The 15000-nt window shown below is 37.6% G+C and overlaps 1 protein-coding gene across 1 annotated transcript in view; it reads left to right on the forward strand.

Moving 5' to 3' along the window:
- The window catches only part of LOC115224051 (unconventional myosin-VIIa), a 123898-nt gene that overhangs the window by 38838 nt on the left and 70060 nt on the right, over window positions 1–15000 (forward strand). The window contains exons 7-12 of the mRNA XM_029794850.2: window positions 6907–7016; window positions 7431–7557; window positions 9122–9243; window positions 10632–10776; window positions 11919–12046; window positions 12807–12989. Of these exons, the coding sequence (XP_029650710.2) occupies window positions 6907–7016; window positions 7431–7557; window positions 9122–9243; window positions 10632–10776; window positions 11919–12046; window positions 12807–12989 (815 nt within the window). The remainder of the gene's footprint in view (window positions 1–6906; window positions 7017–7430; window positions 7558–9121; window positions 9244–10631; window positions 10777–11918; window positions 12047–12806; window positions 12990–15000) is intronic.

Raw genomic sequence — 15000 nt, forward strand, 5'->3', positions numbered from 1 at the left:
ATGAAATTGTCACCCATAATTATGACCCTAGTATCGATCTATTGCATTTCAATCTGTTTTAGGGGTGGGAGTAAAGGTATCTTTTTTTCTTCACAAATGTAAATAAACCCAATCTGTTTCTTAAACGAGGGACATATTCATACGGCACAGAATGTTTTTTACCTCAATAGACGTCATTGATTGGTTGAAATTGCAGAAATTGCAGAAAAAACAACAAATATCTTACAAACTGCAGAATTTTCTCAATAAAGCCAAAAGAAAAAGATGTTTTATAAACACATTCTACCAGTATATGAAGTTTAAAAGTGTTTAGTTACGTGGAAATTATTTTTAAAAACTGCCGTTCAAACCGAAAAGGTCCCTAGTTCAATCAGAATGGACATTCAATATTCTACCATTTCATTATATTATTTTATATTATATTATTATAGATTGTAATTAAAACGTGAAATTCAGACAAAGTTGGAATTCCTTTGATTAATATATATATATATACATATATATATATATATATATATATATATATATATATCACACACTCACACACGCACACATACATATGCTCTTTTACTCTCTTTTACTTGTTTCAGTCATTTGACTGCGGCCATGCTGGAGCACCGCCTTTAGTTGAGCAAATCGACCCCAAGGCTTATTCTTTGTAAGCCTAGTACTTATTCTATCGGTCTCACTTTTGCCGAACTGCTAAGTTACAGGGACGTAAACACACCAGCATCGGTTGTCAAGCGATGTTGGGGGGACAAACACATACACACACATATATAGGTCAAGCATCCCTGAAAGTTTCATCCGAATCCATCCAGCTGTTCTTGAGATATCTTGTCCATGGACAAACAAACAAATAAACACAACTGAAAACAATACCTCTGCCGTTGCTAAGGCAGAGATAATAAAATAAAATATGTGAGTGGGCAAATGTCTAAAGTTGTTAAGAATAAAGAAAAGAGAGGGGTTGGGAAGAGTTGGAATTTAGGTTAGAATGAAGCTGATTGCTATGAATACTAAGATGGAGTCATTTACTATGTCAACAGTAAGTAAATGTATTGTCACACCCAAGTATACAAGGTGCTATCAAAAAGTTCCCAACCTATGTTTTATAAAAAATAACCTATTTATCTAAATTTTAACATCCATTTCCTTTGAAATAAATTCATTTACTGCCCTTAGAGGGGACAAACAAGGACAGACAAACGGATTAAGTCAATTACATCAACCCCAGTGCGTAACTGGTACTTAATTTATCTACCCCGAAAGGATGAAAGGCAAAGTCGACCTCGGCGGAATTTGAACTCAGAACGTAACGGCAGACGAAATACCTATTTCTTTATTACCCACAAGGGGCTAAACATAGAGGGGACAAACAAGGACAGACAAACGGATTAAGTCAATTACATCAACCCCAGTGCATAACTGGTACTTAATTTATCGACCTCAAAAGGATGAAAGGCAAAGTCGACCTTGGCAGAATTTGAACCCAGAACGTAGCAGACGAAATACGGCTACGCATTTTGCCTGGCATGCTAACGTTTCTGCCAGCTCACCTCCTTTGAAATAGTCACCTTGGCCCTAGTGTTTCTGCCACTTTTTGAATCTGGCCTGGAAGTTGTTTTCCATAGGTAAGTCGAGGACCTTCAGTGATTCACTTTTGATCTCAACAAAGTTGTTAAAATGATGATCTTTGAGTTGCATTTTCAGGATCTTTTCAGTTTGAACGGCAGTTTTTTCATGCGGTGTCATATGAAATTGTCACCCATAATCATGACCCTAGTATTGATCTATTGCATTTCAATCTATTTTAGGGTTAGGATTAGGGGTGGGGGAAGGGTATTTTTTTTCCTCACAAATGTAAATCTGTTTCTTAAGCGAGGGACATATTCATACAGCACAGAATGTTTTCACCTCAATAGACGTCATTGATTGGTTGAAATTGCCGAAATGCAAGAAATTAAAGACCAAATATCTTACAAACTATAGAATTTTCTCAATAAAGCCAAGAGAAAAAGATGTTTTATAAACACATTCTACCAGTATACGAAGTTTAAAATTTTTTAGTTACCTGGAAATTATGTTAAAAACTGCCGTTCAAACCGAAAAGATCCCATTTTCATCTTCAGAAAGAGATGGAAGTCTACAGATGCTAAATCTGGTGAATAGGTTGGGTGCGAAAGTGATGCTGTGTTGTTTTTGGCGAAAAACTAATGAGTGAGAACTTGGTAACCGGGTGCACTGTTGTCATAAAGAATCCAACCATGCCCCACAGACCTGGTTGCTTTCACCAAATGTCCTTCCCCCAACACTTCAAAGCATCACAGCAGAAGACTTCATTGAAAGTCTGGTCCTGGAGGATGAATTCTCAATGCACCAATACCAGAGATGTTGAAAAAAATAATGAACATTATGATGACTGCTGCTTTGTCTTTGAAGCATGTCCAATGCCTCTATGGCAGACTTTCCGAGTTTAATGCAAAATTTCCCATTGGCTCTTCATTTCAGCTTCCCAACTATGCTGTTATAGTGGTTTATAAAGTCTGAGTATAGTGATTTAGAAATATCTCGACTTCTAAAAGTTGCCAGATTTTTTTGTCTACAAAGTTTGTGCAGAGCCAGACTGAAGATGGGAACATATCACCAGTATCACATATCACAATATGAATATGAATAAAAATCCAAGCTACATATGTTTCATAGCCAGCAGAACCCCTGAAGTAATAATTAATGAGGGGTACTCCACTAGCTTTTCATTAGGCTTAAGATACCTTAGTTAAATGGAGCTTATATTGTCATAAGAGATCCCAAATTGACGTGCTGGAAATGTAATTTAAAAAGCATAAAAAGCGCTTTCTAAATGCTCTGAAATCATCATAACACCTGAATTTACCCAGCAGGTTCAACAGACCATTGATTATAATCCCAGAAAGTCTATGAGGAGAACTGCAAAAGATCTCCATGTGTCAGAAGGAACCGTTAGAAATGTTGTCCACAAAGACATCTTTATATATAAAAGTGAAGTTGTGTGTCTGTCTCCTACGATTTAGATTCCTAACTACTCCCACATTTTGCGGTGCAGTTTAATCAAAACCGGGTATCTTATAGTCGTGGTTCATATCGAGCCCTTCTGGGTATTAGCATGTGTCTACGATGAGTCTACGATTTAAAAAAAAATTTATCATCATTTTATTCCATTTTAATGCATTTTTTCACTATTATATAAGGGAAGTAACTCTCTAAAAATGTCTACGATGAGTCAACGATTTAAAAAAAAAATTACCATCATTTTTTTTCCATTTTTAATGCATTTTTTTGCTATTTTTTGGCTATAACTCTCTAAAAATACTTATATAGTTATTTCCCTTACAAACCCGAGCAACGCCAGGCGATACTGCTAGTCAGATATAAATCTTGATAGATGAGGGAAAGTCAATTTGTCCTAAAAAGCAAAAGAAAATCACCACATCAGATCTTAAAAGCTCTTAAACAAACTGAAAAATCCAGCAGAAGAAGATTTAATTTGGTTTTTCTCAAATGAGAAAAACTTCAACCAAGATCAAAAAGTTAACAGAAGAAATAACAGATGATTATGCGCAGACACTTCTGAAGTTCGAAATTTTTTATGCATGCAAAATTTCCCGCTACTGTCATGGTTTTAGGGACATGTGATGTCTCCTTACATCTTTCCACAAGGCCTTAGAGTTAACTCTGCTGCCTACATTGAGATCCTACAATTGTTAAGCCCTGGATAGACAATAGACAATATATGCAATGGAAGGCCATATGTGTTTCAGTAAAACTCTGCACTATCACACATGGCTCTGTAACTCAGGAACGGATGGCTGAAAATTTTCATGATCACATAACCCCTAACATTTGGCCTCCTAATTCCCCAGATCTCAATCCAATGGACTATTATATGCAGAGCATTATTGAGAGAGAGGTCGATGAACACGCCCATAACACCAAAGATTCTATGAAAGCTGCCATAGTCAGAGTAATGTCCAAAATGAACCAGGACCACTTGATTTGAGTATGTAGATGATTTAGATCTCATATAGAAGCAGTTGTTGAAGCTGAAGGTGGCTTTATTGAATAACATTATAGAAAAGAAAGTTTATTTTTATCCTCATAGCATTTTTTGATAAATAAAGTTATTATCTGTTATTGTATGTTTTTTTTCATAAACATAAATCTATCCTCAAATATCTTACACTCCCTGTATTATATCGTCATGCTGAACAGTTAATCCCTACCCATTTTTTCTCTCTTTGTTTTTTTTCATTCTTCCTCTATTTTTTTTTTTTTTTTTGCCTCTCAGTCCTTTCTGACAAAGAGCATTGGCTCGAAACATGAAAGACTTTTCCATTCTTCCTGAGCATCAAACAAATACACTTGTTTGTTGTTCCCTCGTCTGTCTTCGTCTTTTGTTTTTTGTGAATTTGAACTCTATGTGTGTGTGTGTGTGTGCGTGCATGCATGCTTGCCTTCATGTTTGTCCTCCATACTGCTTGACAACCAATGCTGGTTCATTTATGTCCCTGCAAATTAGTAGTTTTCCAAATTAAAATGATAGAATAAACACTGGATTTAAAAAGAATCAGTGCTAGTGTCGATTTGTTCAACTAAACTCTTCAAGTGCTCCAGCATAACCGCAATCCAATGGCTGAAACAAGAGAAAGAATTTTTTAAAAATCAATTTTTAACTCTCTTTTACTCTTTACTCTTTTACTTGTTTCAGTCATTTGACTGCGGCCATGCTGGAGCACCGCCTTTAGTCGAGCAAATCGACCCCAGGACTTATTCTTTGTAAGTCTCTTTTGCCGAACTGCTAAGTGACGGGGACGTAAACACACCAGCATCGGTTGTCAAGCAATGCTAGGGGGACAAACACAGACACACAAACACACACACACATACATATATATATATATATATATATACATATATACATATACATACGACAGGCTTCTTTCAGTTTCCGTCTACCAAATCCACTCACAAGGCATTGGTCAGCCCGGGGCTATAGCAGAAGACACTTGCCCAAGATGCCACGCAGTGGGACTGAACCCGGAAACCATGTGGCTGGTTAGCAAGCTACTTACCACACAGCCACCCCTGCGCCTATCCATATTCTGTATGCATATTTACTTTTATATTGAATCCTAAATTATTCACATGAATATTTTAAGCAAATTTTCATGACATGTTCTTGAATTACCGAATTTCAACACCTATTCTTGCTTTCTGTTTGCATATCAACTGCTCCATTCTGCTCTTTCATTCCATTATACGTTCGACAACATGATGGAATGGAAGTTATAGAAAAATGTGTTTATGTGAAAAAAAAAAAAAATTACAACAAAAATCATTATTTGATCTGAAATTGGAACTTTTAACCTAAATACTGTTACAGGCAATGGTTACATTAATAATTATATACAACAGTTATACTAGCAAAGCTTTTAAACAGATCAAATTACCCCAGGAACATAAACTAAGTTAAAACTTAAAAATGTACATTGATATTTCTTTACTGGTTGTTGTGTTCTTGCTCTTTTAAAGATCATATGTCTGGGAATGAAAGTGATGATAACCACATCCAATCAAAGGCTTCTGAGTGGGTTTGGTTGACAGAACTGAAAGAAGCTCATCATATATATATATATATATATATATATAATATATATATATATATATATATATATATATATGCCATGATAGATTGTTAGCCACTACACACATTTTTGCTATCCTTTTTTCTCTCCTTGTTTTTTTCTGTGTCCCTTTCTGTAGAAGAGCATAGGCTCGAAACGTAAAAGACTTTTTCTATTCCTGAGTGCTATACTAATACATTTGTTTGTTTGTACTCCACTTTTCGTAAACTTTCCCTTTATATATATATATGTATATATATATATTATTCAAAGAAATTCTAACTCTGTTTTTTTTTGTTTTATTTATATTCTTTATAATATTAATGTAGAATATAGAATGTATAGTATAAATAGTATATATAGTAAAATGAAATGAAGTATTGATTGTCTTATAGAATAGATGAAATATTGAATATCAAATATTAAGGGACTAATATACTTTCTTGCATTAAAGCAGTCTTCAAGGTCCCAGGTTGTGACAGGAGTGTTATATATATATAAATATATATATACATCAAAAATAAGCAACAAGAATGATTCCGGTAATTTAGTACAATTGTTTCATACTACAAAATTTTATTAAAAGCTGTAAATATTACTGCAGATTTAAGATGCTGAGTACTCTTCAGCTAATTTATATAGGTTTTCCAATAATATAAAAGCTTTCAAATCAAGTAGTAACATTTTAGGGAAGGTAAATATACAGATAAAGAAGTAGATATAAATTTTAGGAACATATGAGGTTGTGTAGTTCAGATGCTAACTGACCAAAACTCTGCTTGCAACTGACTGCTATAAGAATTTTTTATTTATATGTATGTGTGTGTGTGACAGGAGTGTTATATCTATATCTATGTATATATATATATATCAGGTACGTGCCATCAGTAATTACTCATGGTTGGCAGTTGGTGATCTTTATGTAGTAAAACACAAAAATAAGCAAAATTCAGAGGCTTTCCTATCCGTGTAGGACTCAAACCTATATCCCTTTGTTAATGCAACTATGTTACCATTAAACCAGCGAATTAGCCTCCCTGTTTCTGTCAAATTTAAAAACTATATTAGTTTGTAGTTGTTTTTGAAAACAAACTTTCTATATGCTTTCAGTGCAAATGGTTTTGTTATACAGTGCTGGGTTTTACAAGGTGAGATATGTACTCAATCAGGGTCACTCAGTGCTATATAAAAGCATGCCTTTTATATCACATGTCGTTCATATTGCTATTGTTGTTGTTTGCAGGGAATTTATACCTGGATAATTATCAGACATTCAAAGAATTCAATTACCTTTCCACAAGTGATCCTCCAGCTGATTTTGACACATTGAAAAGACAATTTCAGGAGTGGAAAGTAAGTTTCTCAGTCTATCTGTCTTTCTGTCTGCCTGCATGTCTCTCTGCTTATCTGTCTGCCCCACTGCATGAATTTGAACTCAGGACATAATGGCAGATGAAATACGGTTACGCATTTCGCCCGGCATGCTAACGTTTCTGCCAGCTCGCCGCCTTCTATCACATTTATCTTCCATCCTGCCAAAGACCTTGACTGTGAGCCTGGGAACAGGGGTCCCTTATTAGGTGTTGTTGGCTGGAGCCCAGAGCTTGTGACAGGAAGGATTGTTTTTCCTCGAAGTAACCGAATCACTACCCTCTTACTTGGATCACAATGGATGATGATGTGTTGAAATTATTGTTTTTGTTGCTGTTGTTGATATTGCTGATGTTGTTGTTGGTGTTGTTTTTGATCTTCTTCTTTCTCTTCCAGGACTGTCTCATCACATGTGACGTATCATTTACCGATGTCACCAGAGTCTTGTCTGCTGTCCTCTTGATAGGAAACATCACATTTCTTTCCACCAATTCTCAACAATTGGATCTCAAAACTCAGAATGGTGAGAAGAACCTTCGTCCTATTTCTAAACTATTTCTTTTTACCATTTCTCCCACTCTCCTTCTTCTCCTTTTCCTCTCCATTCTCTCTCTCTCTCTTTCACTTTCACTTTCTCTTCTGCTCTCTCTCCATTCTCTCTTTCGCTTTCTCTCTTCCCTCTCTCCATTCTTTCTCTTTCTCTCTCTCTTACACACACATGCACATACTGCATGTTAGAATGTACAGTGTGATCTTCATGCTAAGTACAAGCATCAGTAAATAGCTAAAAGTTTCTCAGTCTATCTGTCTTTCTGTCTGCTTGTCTGTCTCTCTGCCTGCCTGTCTCTCTGCTTATCTGTCTGCCCCACTGCATGTCTGCCTGCCTGTCTCTGTCTACCTCTGTTTGCTTGTCTCTCTTACGTATCCCCACTTAAACCTGGATGTTCTGTTAGAACAGGGTATACTGCAGAAGATACCATGAGAGAAACTCTCACATTGGATCTTGGCGCAAAATACTTGCAATCATGGAGTTCTGGATTCAGTTCCACAACAAGACATTTTGGGCCAATATCTTTTATATCAGCCTCATTGATTCCATCACAATCTTATGAACGATATTGTGTAGACAGAAACTGTACTGAAGCCTGTTATATGACTTAACCCAGTAATTGAAAGAGGAAGCTTTGTCACACAACTTGATAAAGCTGCACGGATTCCTTGAGAATCATGTTAAGGGAATATGGACTACTGTGGAATACTCAACCACTTATGACAAGTTGGTAGTTTTGTTGCTTGAACAACAGGAATACTCATTATTGAAATTAATGAAATAATCAGTTGCCATTTTCTCTTATAATATTGTCAGCTTGGAAGAAGGCAGCGAGCTGGCAGAATGACTACCATGCTGGGAAAAATGTTTAGCAGCATTTTGTCCATCTTCGGGTTCTGAGTTCAAATTCCACTGAGGTCAACTTTACCGTTCATCTTTTTAGGGTTGATAAAATAAGTACCAGTGAAACACTGGGGGGGTCAATGTAATCAATTAGTCCCCTCCCTCAAAATTTCCGGTCTTGTTCCTTTAGTAGAAAGGGTTTATATTTTTGTTTTACTCTTTTATTCTTTTACTTGTTTCAGTCATTTGACTGTGGCCATGCTGGAGCACCGCATTTAGTTGAGCAAATCGACCCCAGGACTTATTCTTTGTAAGCCTAGTACTTATTCTATCAGTCTCTTTTGCCGAACTGCTAAGTTACGGGGACGTAAACACACCAGCATCGGTTGTCAAGTGAGGTTGGTAGGGACAAACACAGACACACAAACATATATACACACACATACATATATATATATATATATATATACATATATATGACAGGCTTCTTTCAGTTTCCATCTACCAAATCCACTCACAAGGCTTTGGTCAGCCCAAGGCTATAGTAGAAAGCACTTGCCCAAGGTGCCACGCAATACGACTGAACCCGGAGCTGTATGGTTCGTAAGCTAGCTACTTACCACACAGCCACTCCTTCGCCTATTTTGTTTTTGTTTTTTTTCTTTAAACTGATGTCTGTTTTCCTCTGTTACAGAACTAAAATCCGTGGCCACATTGCTGGGAATCTCAAGTATGGTCCTTTATCAAGGGCTCACCACCAAAACTATCAACACTCCTGAAGGTTTAAACTTAACTCCTATATTGACTACAATAAAAGTAAGGACAAACAATTATTTTCTGAACAGATTTATTTATTTATTATTGTATTGTTTGAGATTTCTTTTTATTTGTGTGGGAGGTGTGGTTCGCAGCAGTGGGGGTATTCATTCATCATCTTCATTGTTCAATGTCTGCTTTTCCATTCTTGGATGGGTTAAACAGAATTTGTTGCAGTCATCATCATCATCATCATTGTTTAATGTCTGCTTTCCATGCTAGCATGGGTTGGATGATTTGACTGAGGGCTGGTGAACCAGATGGCTGCACCAGGCTCTAGTCTTGATCTGGATGCCCTTCCTAACACCAACCACTCTGAGAGTGTAGTGGGTGCTTTTACATTCCACTGGCATGGGGGCCAGTCAGGCGGTACTGGCAATGACCTCGCTCGAATCTTTTTACACATGCCACCAGCACAGGTGCCAGTAAGATGACTTTGGTGACAATCACGCTCGAATGGTGTCTTTTACATCCCACCGGCATGGAAGCCAGATAGCCGCTCTGGCAACGATCACGCTCAGATGGTACTCTTAATACCCTACTAGCATGGGGCACAAGTGCCAGTAAGTTGACACTGGTAATGATCACACTCAAATGATGCTGTTTACATGCCACTGGCATGGAAGCCAGTTAGCCGCTCTGTCAATGATCACACTCAGATGGTGCTCTTTGCACCCTGCTAGTTGATTTTCTGTGTCTAGGACACCATATATATGGAATAGTTGTGAGCTTTTATGGAATGGAATGGAAGCACTCCATCGGTTACGACGATGAGGGTTCCGCTTGATCCGAATCAACAGAACAGTGCACGTGAAATTAACGTGTAAGTGGCTGAGCACTCCACAGACACGTGTACCCTTAACGTAGTTCTCGGGAATATTCAGCGTGACACAGAGAGTGACAAGGCTGGCCCATTGAAATACAGGTACAACAGAAACAGGAAGTAAGAGTGAGAGAAAGTTGTGGTGAAAGAGTACAGCAGGGATCACCACCATCCCCTGCCGGAGCCTCGTGGAGCTTTTAGGTGTTTTCGCTCAATAAACACTCACAACGCCCGGTCTGGTAATCGAAACCGCGATCCTATGACCGTGAGTCTGCTGCCCTAACCACTGGGCCATTGCGCCTCAACATGTGAGCTTTTATACATTTCATGAAACCATAAACTTTCACCAGAAAAAATCCTGCCCTAAGTTTAGGCCTGAGAAAGGAGGATTTTATGTTTTATGTAAGAACAGAAGTTGCTCATGCCACAAATTTCCTCTCTCCACATCGTTGGTGTGGTCCTAGAAAAAGGTGGTTCATCTGGCTTGAAGATTTTTGGGGTGGTTTGTGATTTAAATATTTGTGGAAAATATGGTTGAAAGGTCACTAATAATTTTCTTTTGAAGATCCATGAAAACAGAGATGCCCTTGCTCAGGCTCTGTACGTTCGGACTGTACACATGATTGTGAGGAAAGCAAACAGTTTGCTGAGGACACACGGTGCAAAGAAAGGACGAAATCCATCAAATGCAAGTGGAAGCTGTAAATCTGGTAAAGGAATTCATTATGGTTTTACAGTTTTTTTGTTGTAATTGTCATTAACCCTTTTGATCCCAACCCACCCGAGACAGTCTCAATTTTATGATACAGATTTCTATTTTTTTTAGGTATCTGAATTCAAACTTTCCATTAAAATCCATGTTGATTTTTGTTTCAAACCCCAGCTTAATAATTACAAAGTTATTTTACTAAACTTTTCGTTATTTTAGAAATTTATCAACAGCAAAATAAATATCAAATGGAAATTGTAGTTGTGATACCGGTGCCAGTGGTACGTAAAAAGCACCATCCGAATGTGGCCGATGCCAGTGCCGCCTTGACTGGCTTCTGTGCCAGTGGCATGTAAAAAGCACCAATGAATCATGGCCACTGCCAGCCTCCCCTGGCACCTGTGCCAGTGGAACGTAAAAGGCACCCACTACACTCACGGAGTGGTTGGCATTAGGAAGGGCATCCAGCTGTAGAAACACTGCCAGATCAGACTGGAGCTTGGTGCAGCTTCCTGGCTTCCCAGACCCCGGTCGAACCGTCCAACCCATGCTAGCATGGAAAACGGGCGTTAAACAATGATGATGATGATGATGAAAAGCAATGCATTTTAACAGAAATATGGAAACAAAGGGTTAATAATGTAGTAGCTGTAGTCATTATTTTGTTGTTGTAGTAGTAGTAGTAGTAGTAATAATTTAGAAAATAGCTGAAAACTCTCTGTCAACAAATATACCGTACAGCACTACTGTACAACCACATCTAGACCACATCCCACACCTTGCATGGCCATAATCAACACCACACTAAACCCCCACTACATTAGTACTACTACAATTTCTGCAGATATGAATAGCATATGGGAACCAGAATTAAGGAAGGATAGGAAAATATTGGATTTATGAGCCCTAAAATTCACTCCATAATTACCTGCAGGCATATGGTGTAGTGGTTAATAGCATGGGCTATTAACCACTACGCCATGTGGTTGATAAGCAAGCTATTTACCACACAGCCACTCCTACGCCTATCTTTACAACTGAATTAATTTCATCTTTATTTCATTAGATTTCTTTAAATACTGACTCCATTAAATATGTTATATTAGCATTATTATTATTATTAATGTTTATTCTATTACCAAGATGACCGACTGAGTGCCCAGAAGTCATTTCACAGTACCACTTCAGATAAATCGGTCCCTACAGAAACTGACCGACAAATACCTCCTCTACTAAATATCATTGATATGTTTGGATTTGAAAACCTCACAGTAAGTCGTTCAAATTACATGTTTTTTCTTTCTGTTTTTTCCCTCCATTTCCCTTCATATTTTTAGTAAAATAACTTAGTTATCATTAAGCTAATGTTAGGAACATAAATTGTGACTAAGGTTTGGTGGAAGATTTTAATTCAAAACTTATGAAAACAAGACATTTGCATTCAGATCCAGAGCCAGTTGGTAACAAAAGGGTTAAGCCGCTATTTCCAGCAAAGTTTGACACACTACAGAAGTGTCCCCGTTGGGTCAGCTCCCTACTGCATCATTTTGTTACTATATATTTGTAACCACATGTTTTTTGGGTTGTCTCATTCCATAGCACCTAGGGCAACTGTCTTCTACTATAGCGCTGAGCCAACCACTACTTCACAAGTGAATTTGGTAGACAGAAGCTCTGAGTGTGTGTGTGTGTAATCATCATCGTTTAACATTTCGAACATAATGAAGAATTTAATAAAATCACCTAGTCATTATTAATGAAAGATTTTAATTTAACTTTAATTTAATTTTTAATTTAGGCTTTAAAATAGGGAGCTTGTAGAACAAAGGGCATATTCAGGCAGGAAGGGTATCAAGGGGTTAAACTGAAGTCAGGCCAGATCAAATAAACTTTCAATGAAGAACATTCTATCATAACCACCACTACCACCACTACCACCACAACTATCACACTCCACCACCACCACTATTATCATCACCACCACCACCAATATTAACCTACTGAAAGTAATACTGTTTCCATATTCGCCAGGATAATAAATTAGAGCAGCTGGCCATCAACTTTTGCTCTGAGTTACTGGAAAGTTATCACAATTCCCATGCTTTCAACACATCCAGGAGTAGCAGCAAAGATGAAACCAGGAGTAAGTACCCTGAGTTGATCAAAGACAGATGTTCAGACAATCAGTTAGTTGTGGATCTCATTTCACACCCGGTATGTAGATCTTTTTTTTATTTTTATCAATGAGGGAGTGTTGCTTTTCTGTGGGTGGGGGAATTTGTTGGAGGAGGTGCTTGAGTCATGTGGGCCTGGTCAGCGGTCAGAGAATTCACCGGAATCGACTCATGGTTAATTGTGATATGGCTATTGTTCCAAAGGGCAATTTCTACGACAATTTGTACTACAGAGCAAGAGGCAGTTTCAGTCAGTTTGGTATCGAAAGGATTAAATATAACAAAGAATTTAATAAAATAAATTAGTTATCATTAAGCTAAGGTTAGGAACATAAATTGTGACTAAGGTTTGGTGGAAGATTTTAATTCAAAACTTATGAAAGCTAGACATTTGTACTCAGATCCAGAGCCAGTTGGTAACGAAAGGGTTAAGATTCTTCATATTTTGCTGGTAACTTACTGGCATAAGATTTTTGCGAATATGAAATTATTATTACATGTATATGGCATGTTATAAGAATTTTCAGAAAGGTACCCCATAGAATATACAACTAGTTTATACACAACTAGACTCAACAACATTCTTTAGTATGCTCCCAATTTTTCATAGGAATAAAATATGTAAGTCCGAATTTTGTTATCTGCTTATTTCCTTCATCAAGTCTTCTGTAATAATAATAATTCGTGTTGTATACTTTTTGCACTGAGAACAGTTGATGTCTTGCAAACAACTTGCACATGCAAGTGCTACCAGTTAAAAGCTCCGTATATCAGAAGCTAGCAAGTGTATGGGGTCATCAGGAGAGAATGCGCGCCGTTTCGGAGCCTACCTCTCGACGGCATCAATGCGTACCGCCCCCACCTCACTGATATGAGGCCCCGCTTGCTAGATCAGCTGGTTATGAAGTTAAACTCAATATACTTCTAGCCATCGCTCATCGTCTCTTTTTAGCCAAATCCAGTGGCTAGCCTTCTCCACTGTAGATTGGATATCAGTCATGTTGGTATTGACTTTACGATGAGTTAGGCCTAGCGATAACAACAGTCGTCTCACGCTGGCTGTGTCCAACAAACCCTCTACATCCGACTTCGATAGGAAAATGTTCCACTTTCCAGCCTGCGTCTTCACATTCCTCGAGGAGGTTTACATAACGGTTCAATTTTCGAGCAATTAACTTAATTTAATCATGTTATTTACATGTTATTATTGCATGTGAAGGTGCATGGCTCAGTGGTTAGAGCGTCGAGTTTACGATCATGAGGTTGTGAGTTCAAATCCCGGACCGAGCTGTGTATAGTGTTCTTGAGCAAGACACTTTATTTCACGTTGCTCCAGTTCACTCAGCTGTAGAAATGAGTTGTGACATCACTGGTGCCAAGCTGTATCGGCCCCTTTGCCTTTCCCTTGGATAACACTGGTGGCGTGGAGAGGGGAGGCCGGTATGCATGGGTGACTGCTGGTCTTCCATAACCAACCTTGCCCAGACTTGTGCCTGGGAGGGTAGCTTTCTAGGTGCAATCTGATGGTCAGTCATGACCGAAGGGGGTCTCAATTATTGCTGTTCAAAACGATCGCATGCATGTATTAAAATTCTTTTATATTTCAACATCTCTTTTCCATTTTTTAACATACTTGTTGAGTTTCTATGAGATACCTTTCCATAAATTCTCATAACACACCATATACATGTGTATATATATATATACCGGAGTAAACACATAAATGTGAAACAAGGTGGAAAAAAGAGTACTCAAATACCAGTGGTAGAGTAATATGCTTTATTTAAAGCAGCAGAAAATTCAACAAAACCTGTTACTCTGAGTTTCCCATTGCCATTCAGAGTAACAGGTTTTGTTGAATTTTCTGCTGCTTTAAATAAAGTATATATATATATATATATATCATTCACACACAGTAGCATATGAATAACATCCTTAAGGTCGACATTTACTCACTTGTGACCACTTCTAGGCTTTGTCACTTACTCAGTTCTTAACCAAATTAGATGATGTTTACATTTTTAGATTAGTCACATTCTATTCTACATTTT

Source organism: Octopus sinensis, linkage group LG24, assembly GCF_006345805.1.
Source record: "Octopus sinensis linkage group LG24, ASM634580v1, whole genome shotgun sequence".
NCBI classification, from domain to species: domain Eukaryota; kingdom Metazoa; phylum Mollusca; class Cephalopoda; order Octopoda; family Octopodidae; genus Octopus; species Octopus sinensis.